The 15,003-nt window shown below is 43.5% G+C and overlaps 1 protein-coding gene across 3 annotated transcripts in view; it reads left to right on the top strand.

Moving 5' to 3' along the window:
• The window catches only part of pax3a (paired box 3a), a 38,347-nt gene extending 28,321 nt beyond the window's left edge, over positions 1–10,026 (top strand). For all 3 annotated transcript variants that reach the window (XM_052087942.1, XM_052087941.1, XM_052087940.1), the window contains 4 exons: positions 790–955; positions 1,348–1,571; positions 5,557–5,820; positions 8,684–10,026. In XM_052087942.1, coding sequence (XP_051943902.1) covers positions 790–955; positions 1,348–1,571; positions 5,557–5,820; positions 8,684–8,701 — 672 coding nt within the window. In that variant the 3' untranslated portion in view covers positions 8,702–10,026. The remainder of the gene's footprint in view (positions 1–789; positions 956–1,347; positions 1,572–5,556; positions 5,821–8,683) is intronic.
• The last annotated feature ends 4,977 nt before the right edge of the window (positions 10,027–15,003 follow it).

Below are 15,003 nucleotides of genomic sequence, written 5' to 3'. Positions count from 1 at the left end.
TGAATCGGTTGCCAGCCAATCGCAGGGCACACAGAAACGAACAACCATTCACACTCACACCTAGGGACAATTTAGAGTGTTCAATCAGCCTGCCACGCATGTTTTTGGAATGTGGGAGGAAACCGGAGCACCCGGAGAAAACCCACGCAGGCCCGGAGAGAACATGCAAACTCCACACAGGGAGGCCGGAGCTGGAATCGAACCCGGTACCTCTGCACTGTGAAGCCGACGTGCTAGCCACTGGACTACCGGGCCGCCCCCTCCCAAAACAAAAATGTCACAAAATTTATGAGTTACAGTAATGATGATCTCGTTTCAATTTACTCCCAAACCGACTTATGTCATGCTTGCAGGAATACGTTCTTCCTAACCAAGATGTATGACAGAAGAATCATTTTGTACGTTTTATTCACAAAAATCGACTCCCTCAAAATTGTAACATTATTGAGGCAATATGTTTGTCCTTCCTAATCTGCAAAAAAAATATTAGGCCCGTTCACATTCTAAAAACACAGTGTCGGTGCAAGTAGGAAATGTCTGCCATCTACTGGTGATTGGAGAAATTACAATTTAATACAACAGTTGCCAGCAGGTGGAAACATACTGGTTTTATTATTCCTTCTGCCATCAGAACATTGCAATTATTGGCCTGTCGCAAACATAGATAAACAAAGATTTCGGAAATAATTGAGACAAATAACTTATACTATATATACAAATAGTTGATCTCCCATCACACGCCACCCCGGGTGGCAATCACCGCTGAACACTATTTTGTTCTGCTGTCAGGTGTGGTTCAGCAACAGAAGAGCCCGGTGGAGGAAGCAAGCGGGAGCCAATCAGCTGATGGCGTTCAATCACCTCATCCCGGGCGGTTTCCCTCCATCAGCTATGTCGGGCCTGCAGCCCTATCAGCTGCCTGAGAGTCCCTATCCTGCAACTTCAATAGCTCAAGGTGAGCCCCCTTAGAGAAGTTCCCGTACTGGAGCCTATCCCGGCTGTCTTCGGGCAGTTGGCAGGGGACACCCTGAACTGGTCGCCAGCCAGTCGCAGGGAACTCATAGAAGAACAGTTTGTGCTCGCAGTCACACCTTGGGACAATTTAGGGTGTTCCGTTAGCCTGCAATGCATGCTTTTGGAATGTGGGAGGAAACCGGAGTACCCGGAGAAAAGCCACTCAGGCACAGGGACAACATGCAAATTCCACACAGGAACGCTACAGCCCTGCACTGTGAGCTGCATGTACTGACCACTCATCCAACCTCAACGGCATACTTTTCATCATCTGCTCTCCTTTAAGCTTCATTCTAATATGACTCTTAGCGGGGTTTCTTTATTTGCGAACAGCAACCGAACAGCCCGGCACGGTCCATCGACCGCAGCCTCTGCCGCCGACATCCGTGCACCAGAGCGGGCTCGGCTCGTCGTCCAGCGCTCAGGACGGAGGTTCGGCGTACTGCCTTTCCTCCGGACGTCACGGCTTCTCAGGATACTCGGACGGCTTCGTGGCACCGGCCGGACACGGCAACACCGTCAACCCCGCTGCCATCGGCAACAGCCTCTCGCCTCAGGTTGGTCCATGCAGTTTGTCCATATCATTGCCTTGGCATTGACGAGATCCTTGCTGGTATTTGAAAAAAAAAAAGGGAGAATTTCATTTGTGTTCACACGGATGGGTTGATGAATTTCCAATGCGGCAAATGTCAGTCTTTAGAGGAAGTCGGCAGATAAGACGAGCGCGTGCGCGTATGGCTGCGGCGCGATGACGCAAATCAAAACTGAAAAGACAATTATGACCGATTACACAGTCATCAGGCTCCATCAGGGGCTCCCTACCGGGCCTGAAGATGGTCTAACAGGCGGAAAACGAGCTTTTAGCCTCCACAAAGGGTGGTCGGGCTCAGATGCAATGCATGCTGGGTACTAATTCCCACGAGAGAGAATCTCTGCATCCTGTCAGGCGCAGATAAAAAAAAAGTGCCTCAAGGCAGGTTTGTTACGAGTTTGCATTCCCTACGTTAAGGGTTATCTATCATATGGCCTGCGCTGGGAGGAAGTGATAGGTGGCTCACGGTCGGATGGACGGCTTTGAAAAGAAAAAGCAGGTGTTGCCGCCAAATGAGCTTTTTGCCTAACACATGTGTGGAAGCATATATCGACAAAATAGGTGTGATGAACCATCTTGCCGCACATTATCGGTTTGCAAGAGATTATTATTATTATTATTTTAGCGGATTACACTTTAGAACTTGTAGACGCTCCTGTCCTGTGAATTCATACACTCGCAGGGTCACAAAGTGCGCGGCGTGCCAATAAAGAAGGCCAAAGGTTGAGTGTCCTACTGGCTGGTTTCAGCATTAACCTTTGGGCGGGCAGTTTTGCACACAAGGTCTTACATGGATACGGCGTGCCAGGAATGTCAGTCTGGAATTGCAATCAGACGTTTGCCCGAGTGTCTTAATTGAAGGGGACGAAGTCATCTCTCCTCTTGTAACGCGGTGTGTAATTTATGCAAATGATTCACTTTGTTGGCTAATTTCTTTTAATTTGTGTATTCATTGCAGCTGTTGGAATGCGTCTGGCAACGTGGCTCTTTCCATTTCAGATTAGGAAATAATTCATTTCCTGATTTGGGCTAAATTAGAGAGCAGGAGTGATTACGTTCAATGACATTGAGAGATAATGAAGACTTGAAGAACTTCACAGTCACGAGTTAGCTTTTTTTTTTAAAAAACACTCTCTTTTGTTTCGTGTTTTTAAAATAATCATGACCTGACTGCAGTATGTGATAAATATATGTGGAAAAAAATCCATCCATCTCTGATACAAGAAACCGACGCACCCTTGCGAAAACAACCAATCCGAGGCAGATGGTGTGAATGAGGATGTAACGATAAAAACAAAAAGAAACTTCAAACCGATTTTAATATTATTATTACACAGCTTTATGAAAAATATATTTTTGTAGGGTAACAAGGTGACGGCAAATTTGTCCACGGATGATATTGATCACGTACTACTGTCAAGTCAAAATGATGACGAAGCTAACAAAATGCGGTTTATTTATTTTTTTGTGTCCTTAATTTGTAAACCCACCATTTAATTCTCCCTTATTTGCTTATCTGAACTGCAACTTGAGTGAGTGAGCCGGACTTGTTGCTCCTCTACACCCGTCAGGAGATTCAGATGTTCGCTTAACTCCAGATATGGTCATATCAGGACCTAGCGGCTGATATGGGATAAGGTTGTCTTTAGATGAGTGAGATAGTCGTCGGAGATATATGTGATCGGAGCGCTCGCGGTCTCCTCTTTCGGCGCAAGGTCTCTGGCATCCCTCTGCTGATCTGGTGCATACCGAAGCAATCCGTTCTCACCAAGGAAGCGAGCGGCTGGGATTTGCACCCCCACTGAGACCTAATCCCCGGAACAACCTTAAAACAGACACGGCACCACCAACGGCTGCCGTAGAAATGTCGGCTCATGGACGCGTATTATTTCCTAAGCCTACACCAACGACTACTTGAGACTAAAAATTCTGCATTCTAGCAATGCATGTTACGGCTTCATAATTTTTTTTTCCATATCCTATATAATTACGTGAAAGCACCATTGTTAGAATAATTAATTTTTATGCGGTGGAATATATATATTTTTAATTTCTAATCACACACATTTAATCAGTCTCACTCTACCCTACGCTACAGTTGTATACTTTTTAATTGGCAAGATTTTATGTATTAGCATGAACTTGATTCGATGAATTGAAAAAAAAATAGCATCTACTTTGATTATTTTTAAATTGTTTCAATCTTCTTTTTGGTCATTGTACATTATTAAGTGTGCGCATATCCCTTGTGAGTGTGCTGTGAGTGGTTGACCCAGTGAATTTATCTCGCCGGCTCATGAGCTAGTTAGCTAGCAATTTATGCTAGCTTGTAATCGATCTAGCTACCTATCGATCTAGGAAAGTTCATTCTACTACATGCGCTGTGCAGTGATCCCGGCAAAAAATATTACGGGTTAAAAAAATAAATAAACCGGTCCGATTACAGGGAGACATATCAACTTCAAATCAGAGAAGAAAAAAAAAAGCAGTTTTGTTTGATTGATGTGCCTGATGACTGCGTCTCTTCTGTTTCCGGTCGTTAAAAATATTGCGATTTTTTTTTTCTTGCACAGATCTTTATTGGTTGAATCGGGGTTAACATAAGTTGACGATATGTGAGGTCTGATCACTGACAGCCTACATCACATCCATCAGTCATCAATCATGATCACAGCACACATGCCAGATGGCCCCCAAGTTTGGGAAGCCTCATTTTCTGCCTCAATCTGCTTTACGTCTTAGTCATTCATTATTTCTGCTGTCTTTCCATCCCAGGCCCCCTCACCTCTTCTTCTCATTACACAGACTGTAACTCTTTCTCTCCAAGTCCCCTTCGATGTCCAGCCGCCCCCTTTTTTACTTTTAAAAGACAATTTCATGACTTTGTTTCTCACGCAAACCTGTGCGCAGCTGTTCGTGATGTATCACGCCCCTGACATCAGAGCAAAAACTGCAAAGAAATTATGCACACGAGCAGCGGTTCGGGTTCGACACATTGGCGACGTCTCATACACACACACGCACACACACACACACACACCCCAACCCCTTGTTCCCACGTACCCTTTTGGCCTCTCGGCCTCACAAGGACACGGTGATTTTAGGGCATCAAGGGATTTTGAAAGAGGGCGTGTTTTAGAACAGACACACCAGTCTGAGCGCAGACATAAACATAAATTTGGGACACTTCAAAGTTGCAGAAAGTGCGTATTTTCCAATTGTTTGATGCAAATATTTGACTAGATTAAGCCAGAACTGCTTCATGACTCCTGCAAAAAAGCGGGTTTTACAGTTAGCGTAGTGCTTAGTCTTTGGCGACTTTGTTTTTTAATTTAGCAGTGGTAAATTACACACACAAAAAATTGTGGATGAGCATCCACTTTCTCTGTTATGTATGTATGAATAAATAAAAAATGGCGACTAGATGTTGGACAGATGCTGGTCTGCTTGCTGGCCACTTTTGAGTTGCCCTTGAGCAAGGTGTCACAGCCTTTATTGTGGTGAATGAAATAGACGTACACATATTTCTACATACCATCTCATGCTGACGCTTCTGAAATAGTGCTTCCGCACCTCTGTTTCGAAGCAAACCACATCTCATGGCCTCGCGCATTGCGAAACGTGTTTTGACCGTAAAGTTGAACGCAAATCTTCTATAGATGTGACCAGCAATGAAAAAAAATAGGATTGCTCTGTCCACAAGTCTGACAGTGAAGATCTAATGAAAGCTTCCCTATAGTAACCCAGAGCCATCAACGCCCGTGTTCCCTTGTCAGTTCAAGCAGAATAAAAAGAAACCACATGTATGAGGTTTCGCCAGTGTGGTCTCACAATGAACAATGACTGCGCCTCCACTCCTCTGAGCCCACCTGAGTCGAGTTGATTGAATGTCTTTTAGTCCGTCTTCTAATCCCCCAAGCTTCCTTCTTTCTCTCTCTCTCTCCCCACAGGTGATGGGCCTTTTGAACCCGAGCGGAGTGCCTCATCAGCCCCAGAGTGACTTTGCTATTTCCCCCCTGACCGGAGGCTTGGAGCCTAACGCCGGCATGGCTGCCAGCTGTCACGGCTCCCAACGGCTGGAGGCTTTACCGGGTCTGACCGGCATGCCCGCCCTGCCGAGCACTCAGTCTTACTGCCCGTCTTCCTACACCTCGCCAGCCTACGCCGTCGACCACCACCCATCGTACCAGTATGGACAATACAGTCAGAGCAAGGTAGGCCTGAAATCCATACATTTTTCTCCGCAGTGAAATTTCAGGTTTTATGATGAATCTTTACCAAAAACTACCCTGAAACAAATTTGTATGAAAACCAAAACTATATTTCCCATAGGAAATCATTTAAATCCACCAAATTTGTTTCAGAAATCCGTTTTATGGAGAGTAACATTATTTTCAGAAAACTATACAATTACAAAGTGGATAAATGTAACGGCACGTTTACCTTTACTGAAGACTCTTGATGGCGTACGAAAGACGCTCTTCATGAGCAATGCAGAACTGCTTTATGAAAATTTAGGAATCCACATTTTCCTGAATATTTTTGAATAAAATGCATACTCTCGGCGTGACCTGGTGAGGTGGCTTGTGGTGTTGATGTGGGTGCCTGGGTGTGAGCTGTGGCCAACAGCAGGTCTTCTTTGAGTGTTCTTGTTGTGTTAATGTATTTTATTGAGGCCACCACAGCTCCCCCCCCCCCCCATGCAAGTACATTTTATGAAGTAATAATAATAATTCAGCAGTTTTGTCACACTTTTTCCTTCGAATCTGGTGTGTGCGCCTTGGCCACTTGGGGGCAGTATAAGACAGACATATAGATGTACTGTATTGGATGCTCAGGTCCTCACTCGTCTTCTCCATATGGCATTTTAAGAAATATTAGTCCTCTCTTCGCAGAGGAGAAAGCATATATGCCTGTGAGTGTTGGTAATATGGTCTGTCTACAGTTGTTGCAGCACAGATTGAGTTCAGCTAAAGGGCAACAACACAGTATAGATGCTAATTGTTAGCCTGCGTCCCGATGGCAGCATTGTGGAAATAAAAATTAAGTGGCTGTTTTAAATATACAATGTGTAAATCTCTTTGTTTTATGTTTAACTTCAGCTGAGCAGGGCAATGCAAAATTTTGACTAATTATATCTGCCCAATTGCTGTTTGTGGTCAACCGTATGTCAAGGCACAGCTGTATTTCATCAACACTAAGTCAACGGTTTATTTATTTTCCATGTAATGCCAACACCCCGAGAAAGTGAATATGTTCTTTCACCCACTAGAAAAGTATCACATTTATAGATTTATACAAATTTTAGACTGCAGTGAATGAGCTGCTGTTAAAGCGAATTACAAATAGTATGTATTCTCTTTTTATGTAAGCTCGTCATTTATCCCCGGCTCGATTGGGCAATTCGGTTTAGGATTTCTGACTAACATAAACCACGCTAATTACACCGGTCCTTCTGATGAGTGCGCGGCTCAAATGGGCTGGCCCTGCGCTGAGATTACATGTACATCCATTGTTGGCCAGGTTACCTCCGTTTACATTACACTCATCAAACGAGCCATGTAGCTTGACGCTGAGGCAATCCGGGGGTGGGGCTCCCTTCTCTGTCCTTTCATGACCCTCGTGATGATGAGCTGGCCCATCGGACTTGAGTACGGCTCACCTATCCATGTAATGACCCCCGTGTTGGCCCAACTCAAAGAAAGGAGCCACTTACCAAAAAGTGTGTTTGACAGGAGAGAGGGGAGCGTGTAGCTCCTCGTGGGGTACACTAGCACATGTTGACTGGCCCATCAGTGGCTACATCTTGATCTCGTTAATTTAGTCCGTCCTGGGAGAGAACCGCATGTAGCTTTTGGGGCAGGAGAGGCATGTATGTGTGTGTGTGCGCGTGTGTGTGTGTGTGTGCATACATGTGTTAAGGAAGGGGCTCTTTAACAGGGGGCGATTATGACCCTTGGCAGTCCTGTATTGAAACCATGTGTCCAACAGGAGGTCAGATTTAGTTATTGATCAACGGAGCAGAACTAGAGTGATCCAGGCGGAGGCTTCGCTCTACCAACCACGTTGGGTTGAAAAAGAGGTCTCAAGAGATCCCCAAAAGCTCTTCACCTGTTTTTGTAGGAGGTTTATTGTTCAACCCGGGAACCCGCTTTCCATTTTCACCTGCTCTGAAATGTTGTGCTATGCTCAGGTTAACACCTCTAAAAACAGAGGTGGCAGAAGTATTCTCTATATTTAAGAACAAGTTCATGTGTAAATTACAAGGAAAAAAAAGCTTTGTCATAGTTTTGGAAATGCCTCATCTATCTATCTATCTAGCTATCTATCTATCTATCTAGCTATCTAGCTATCTATCTAGCTATCTAGCTATCTAGCTATCTAGCTAGCTATCTAGCTAGCTATCTAGCTAGCTATCCAGCTAGCTATCTAGCTAGCTATCTAGCTATCTAGCTATCTAGCTATCCATCCATCTATCCATCTATCCAGCTAGCTATCTAGCTAGCTATCTAGCTATCTAGCTATCTACAAACAATGGTGCAACACATGTAGACAGACAATACTCACATATACAATCAATGGTGCAACACATGTAGACAGACAATACTCACATATACAATCAATGGTGCAACACATGTAGACAGACAATACTCACATATACAATCAATGGTGCAACACATGTAGACAGACAATACTCACATATACAATCAATGGTGCAACACATGTAGACAGACAATACTCACATATACAATCAATGGTGCAACACATGTAGACAGACAATACTCACATATACAATCAATGGTGCAACACATGTAGACAGACAATACTCACATATACAATCAATGGTGCAACACATGTAGACAGACAATACTCACATATGACTATTTATATTGTCCATTATTTGCCTGCATGACTGTAAAAAAAAATGCCACTCGAGAGTCAAGCGGCAAACCCCGAGGAGCCGCAATGAATTCATCATACTGCACAAATGTTTGCTCTTTGTTAGTTCCCGTCCCAAAATTCGTCCAACCGGCCAAACTTTTTAACCAACCCTTTGTCTGCCCTTCTCACCTTCAGGTGCCTTTTATTATTTAAAGCGAGATTGAGGCTTTCATCGACATTGAGGCTTTCCTGCACCGCCAGTCTGACCTCCCCCCCCCAATGCCCCTCCCAACGCCCCACCACTCCCTACCCCAACCGCTGCTTTTGCCAACCACCCCCAAGGCTGACCACGAGGACTACCACATTGAGAAAGAGATGCCAGTGGCGCTGGTGGAGGTATTTCATTACTGCAATGCAGGGCGTACTAATGGGGGGGTGGGGGTGGGACGGGAATAATTAGGACCAAAGGTGCAGCCTCTCCAGTTACCTCATGCGTCTCGTCGTGCGCCAAGGGCCGAGCCTGCGTGTTCATGCTTGGAGAGGAGAAGGAAAAGCGGGATTGAGACGGGGTTTGAGGGGGCGGGAAGGGGGGGGGGGGTTCGTAATACTTTCAAGATTCTGAACTTGATTTTTGCAAGGCTGACTTTAGACCCATTTCCACTATGCAGTGCATTGTCAAAACTTTGTAAAACATACTCAAATAATACTTGGGGTCCCAAAACAAATGGTGGAGCCTGACAAGTTGATTGGAATCACCATCTCATCTAAACATCTTTTTGGATTTATTATTTTTTTTAAACCAAGCATTTTATTTTTGCTTTCTGGGACCAAGTTGACCGAGGATGAATGGATTTTCCTTTTCTTCATCAAAAAAAAAAAAAAGGCCAGATGTTCATCCTCAGGCTGAACACGATGGAAAAGATATAAATCTACCCTGATGTGGTTTCTCGTTGAAGACGATTTAAACACGTCCATGGAAGGGAAGAACCACAGATGTGTGTGAAACGAGACAAGTAGACAACCCAAAGAAAGTGCAATACCTTCATACCTCATAAACGAGCGCAGACCACATGCACTCGATAGTGTTCTCCAAGATATGCTCCTGCTATTTTTTTGTTGTTGTTTTGTTGTTAACCGTTATTCATTTCGGGTTGTGCGCGTGACCAATCAGGGCAACTTGTTAAGACTGATGAAAATTTAAGCCAACAAAAAAAAAAAATTGAAGAAAACATTCGCAACAGGTGAACACACTTGACGGTTCCTTTCTTTTGCGTGTATTGAATGAATTTCCGTAAACATTTTTGATCCGTTCCTTATTTATTTAGTTTTTCTTAATTGCTCCGTGTCTTCTGTAATTACATCCTCGCAAGTGCTTATGTAAGTCTTACAAACAATGTTTATTATTCATGTCATTGCCTCCCCTCCCCCTCCTCAAATCATTTTGTATCATTCTCGTTTGGCTTAAAAACCATTTTGTTTGAAGACTTTTTTTGTGTACAATACAGCACTATTTACTATTTATAATAAACAATGTAAAAAAAAAACTTAAGCAGTGGATATTTGATATGTACATTACCCCTTTATCGCAGGTTTATCATTTGTGCCCCAACCACTATGGTGCTTTGAGATGTGGCTTTAATTGATTTAATTTAATTTCGCCACTACACTTCGTGACTCAGTGAACTGTAATATTAGTCATTTTTAACAGAGGATAAAGAAAATATGAATGTCAATTTGTCTGTACGCATGTGTTGCTCCACCATTGGCGTTCAAATATTCCTTCCACAAAGGGTTAAAATGCAACATATCTCAAAACTTGTGTAATCGGGTCACTCCCATCTCAAGGCACAACTGCACATTGCAATTTTTTGCAATAAATGTAAGGGTTTTAATGGTGCACTTCCTGCAATACCCTTGCATTTGAGAAAGGAGATGCGTGCTAATGGCATAAATGCCAAAGTCGTTTTTGGAGTACAAGAAAAAAAAATCAAACAAGGATAATCCAGTTGCTTTGATTCATCGTTTAAGATTCACTATGACCTGGTTGACTACCTCAAAAGACTTGGAGATAAAGACCATTTTAATCAAACGGATGGAGATTAAAAAAAAAAAAGACTTAAGGCTAGGGCGGTTAGCACACGTGCAGAGGTGTAGGGTTCGATTCCGGCTCCGGGTTTTCTCCGGGTACTCCGGTTTCCTCCCACAATCGAAAAAACAAGCTTGGCAAGTTAATGGGACACTTTAAAAATTGTCCCTAGGTGTGAGTGTGAGCGCGAATGGTTGATCGTCTATGTGTTCCCTGCGATTGGCTGGCAACCAGTTCAGGGTGTCCCCCGCCTAGCGCCCAATGGCGGCTGGGGTAGGCTCCAGCCTGCCCCGCGGCCCTTGTGAGGATAAAGCAGGTCAGAAAATTAATGGACTAAAGGCTACTATGCTATTAAGCGAACAATTTATCTCCGACAATATTTTTCCTGACAGCGATCACAATGTGTCCGTGAACTGCTCAACTCGTGCACCCTCTTGGAGCACTAAATCATAAATATATCCCATTTCATAATCACTCCTTTTGGACAAATTCCTTCTCTCGAGGGGGTCCTTCGCAGCCCTTGATGGTTAAAGCAGAACTGCTGTAAATCACCTGAGCGCCCACTGACTCGCAGACACACTTGGACATCAGTCACTGACATGGCTGCATGAGAGGCTCTTGTTCTCCCGCCCCCCACCCACCTGCCAAAAAAACAGACGAACAAGAAGAAGAGATCCCTCTTCCCTCTTCTTCACCGCTAGCCACCTCCACAAAAGGCTGCAGACATCCCTGGTGAGTTTTTATCACTGCCGCTATTTTTTTTTTTTCTTCTCATGTGGAGGATTGAGGGATCAGGTGTGCAGCTGTTAGCGTCATTCATGTGTCAAATGATTCAGTCCGCTAGTGTGGGAAGACATGCACGGAATGCACATGTTGTTTCAAGACACTCGACTTGTTCGGATCAGCAACTTCAAGTTCAAGTCACTTGTTTTTGTTTTTTTTTAATTGTTCTTAATGATATTTGGAACTATTGTCAAAGTTTGAAATGCGTTCATTTTGAAACACATAAACACATGCAATCATTAAAAAAAATAACATTTAAATTATTGACATTTTTTTCTCAATTTTGTTTCTCAGATGATTTTATTGATTTTATGATCATGATTTGCCTGGTCAACCTGGAAGGGGGATTTCCTGGTTCTGTGGTCCCTTCTCAAGGTTTTTTTGAGGTTTTGCTTGCCCTCTTGGCAGGGGGGGGGGGTGGTTAGATCAGGACATGTTGTCATACAGTATTTGTCAACTGAGGGCCAGTGAAGCCTTTTGAAACTCTTGTGATTAAGGGCTACAGAAATAAATTTGACTTGACTTGAACCGCTTATCCTCGTGAGGGTCTATTTTGGCTAAAAACTGCCAATCTGATATCGGCCAAACTGCACGGATCACTTTTCTTTAATTTCTCCGCATAAAAATGGATACATCTTAATGACAAAATAAAGGTATATGCAAAATGTTGCTATCCATGGAGTTTTAAAATGAATTATCTAATTGAAATTAGAATTGCACTGCAGTCAGTGCCAGTCTTTTTTTTGTTCTTCTTTTTCTTAAGAAGGGCGAAACTTAAATATACAATGACTAAAAAAAAAAAAAAAAAAAAAAAGGGCACAAGAGAAGCTTTGAGGTGGTGTGTCAGTCAAGCAGCAACACACTGGAGACAACTTAACCTTTGACCCCGGCCCTCTTTGAAATGAGTAGACTACTTGACCGGAGGTGACAACAATCCATGAGTTGATGCGCCTTCAAGCACTCAAATTGAAAGTGAAGAAAAGCGGACAAAGGAGTTGAAAAAGAAATGTTTCCAATGGGAAGAAAGGCAGCAAATGCTTTGAATCACAATGTCAGAGTGGAATGTTGATTGTAGATTCACTTTTTTTTTTTTTGTTTGGGGGGGGTTTGGGAATTTAACCTGCACAAGAATCAAAAGTTAATCACGAGTCTTTTGGTATGCTGTGTTCAACAGGAAACAGAATTTTATCAGGGAAACTTTCAGTATGCCTCTTGGTGCAACTTCCTGCTGTGTTGGCTTTGCGCTCCTCCCTCCTTGACACTTTCTTACCTTTTTATTCATTTGAGAGGAACACTCAGCCCAGCTTTGGACGTGAACCTTCCTTCTGATCGATTATCCAGATGCCAGCGGGCACCACGTCAACAGCACGTCCGCATCCAACCACCCGGAGAGCAACAACATCGATGCTTGATTTCAAAGGTAGATTTCATGAGAAGGATCATGGCGGAATATGTGTTGGACTTGGGTACAAAGCGCAGCCTGTGCGGCACAAGTTTACCCAAAACGGGGGTTCTTTTTGGGGGGGAACCATGGTCGAATCTAAAAGTATTGCTTTGGTTCCACCTTGTGGCAACTTGAGCCATAACTTGTCTCATAAGACTATCCGGCATGATCATTTGTTGCAAAGTTTCCAAGCTCCACCTCTTTGAAAACCACTGTTCTAAAAAGTGGACAGGCGATGATGTTTTGACAATGACCAAGCCAAAGAATCATCAGCGCTGACCACTTCAGCCAAGACCTGCTTGTGATTTAGCAAAAATGCCTGTACTAACATTTCACTCTCTCTCTCTCTCTCTCTCTCTCTCGCTCTCCCCCGCTCTCCCCCGCTCTCCCCCCTTACATCCAACAATCAAAAATGTCACGCGAGCCGGCCCGCTGGCAGGAATAGACAGCTGCCTCTGATGATCGCAGGGAAGGGTGGAAACATGGAGAACTGTGGGTCAACGGCAGGCTGGAATCTCCTCCCGTGAGGCCCAATCAGGATCAATAACACACACACACACACACACACACACACACACACACACACACACAGTGATGTAGACTCAACTTGATGTGTGGTGACGTTGGTAGGACTGAAAAGTAGTTTTAATTTCACAGAGCATCCCACATTATGGTCTTACTGCAATGTTTTTAATTTATTCAACCTTGTCTCAGACATGCGTTTTTCCCCGAATTCTCAATTTAAAAGGGAAGTCAACACAAAAACGTTCTTAACGACGATAAATTCGAGAAGCTCCACTAGTCCAAACATGGCATTCTCATTAATATTGTGTTTGTGGAATATGAATTAGGGGTGCCGGAGGGGAGGGGGGCATTTTACCACTTGCTGACTGAAAATGACATCACTTTTTCTCGGAGCTCACGTCTCATTTTTCTTCAAGAATAATAAATGCGAGTCTTGCTGCATGCTCTGTCTACATATGTTGCTGCACCATTTGTGTCGCTTAAAGGGTTATTCTGTCGCAATATCACTGCTATTCATTAGCTTGTCTATGGCGTTTTGGATTGCTTTTTAGCATTAAGCTAAATAGACGTTCATGTGACAAAGTAATGTTTGTTTTAAATACCCAACATGGCTCTTTGTTTCATTAATTTGGCAGAAAGCTTCAACTGCGTGTGGCATAGGCAGTTGTAAGCCTGTTTTTTGAAGATTGGTCATAATCTGGAAAACAATTTTTTTTCCTCCGAACAATGGTGTGTATGTTGGTGACTCCCATCGCAAGGCACCAATGTCTTGGAAAATAATTTAAAACAGCTCAATATCTGGTTAGTGATGCAGTTTCACACTATAACCACAATTTCGTGATAAAAAGTATTGCCAGATTTATATCTCTCCAACTGTGTCAAAAGTAAGACCTGTATTCCTTTGTCCTTTGGCGTGTTGCGCATAGTCAGTGTACGCAAATGTATGCCTGCATCGCCTCAGAGTAAAATTCAATGACATCCCACACTCCAATTGGCTCTCATTGAGAAAACAACAACAACAACAACAACAAAAATGGCAAGAGTCACCAGAAACAGGGCGACATTCCTTCACCGTGAAATGGTAACTGATCTTTGGTGAGGGGGACGCATGGCTACAGGGTTGCGTCAACCTTGTGCTGACCTCGTATGATCTAAGTTTACAAAGTGGTGACGAAACGTGAACCACAGTCTGCAGAATTAACTTCAATTGCACAGCCGGATTATGGGGGGAGGTGTGGGTGTGTGTGCGCGCGCGTGTGTTTTGTGCACTTTTCAAGAGAACACACGCTTCTAATTTGCTCACATGTGCGCGCACACACACACACTGCAAATATGACCCGTTCTGAACAGGGAGATGATGAACAGGCCAATAAGCAACGATTGGTAGTACTGGAGTCCAAATTCAATTCTGAATTTGGAGATTTTTTTCAGTGTACGACTACATACACCATCCTCAAACACTCAACGTATACATTTAACTATTTAACATCTCTCCAAGTAAAAAAAAAAAGGATGATGTGGAAAATTCACACCAATATTTGTAAACATTGTATGAAGCTAAATGTAATTTTCAGTCTGAACTGCTTTACAAACAACACCTGATGAAGTACAAGAGTTGAATCAGTACTCGCAAAATACTTTTGCCACCTCTGCTTATTGGCTGCTTGATACCATCAG

The sequence above is a fragment of the Hippocampus zosterae genome, chromosome 15 (genome assembly GCF_025434085.1).
Source record: "Hippocampus zosterae strain Florida chromosome 15, ASM2543408v3, whole genome shotgun sequence".
Classification (NCBI taxonomy): domain Eukaryota; kingdom Metazoa; phylum Chordata; class Actinopteri; order Syngnathiformes; family Syngnathidae; genus Hippocampus; species Hippocampus zosterae.
The sequence above is the reverse complement of the archived record's forward strand: the minus strand, read 5'-3'. Positions and strand labels throughout refer to the sequence as shown.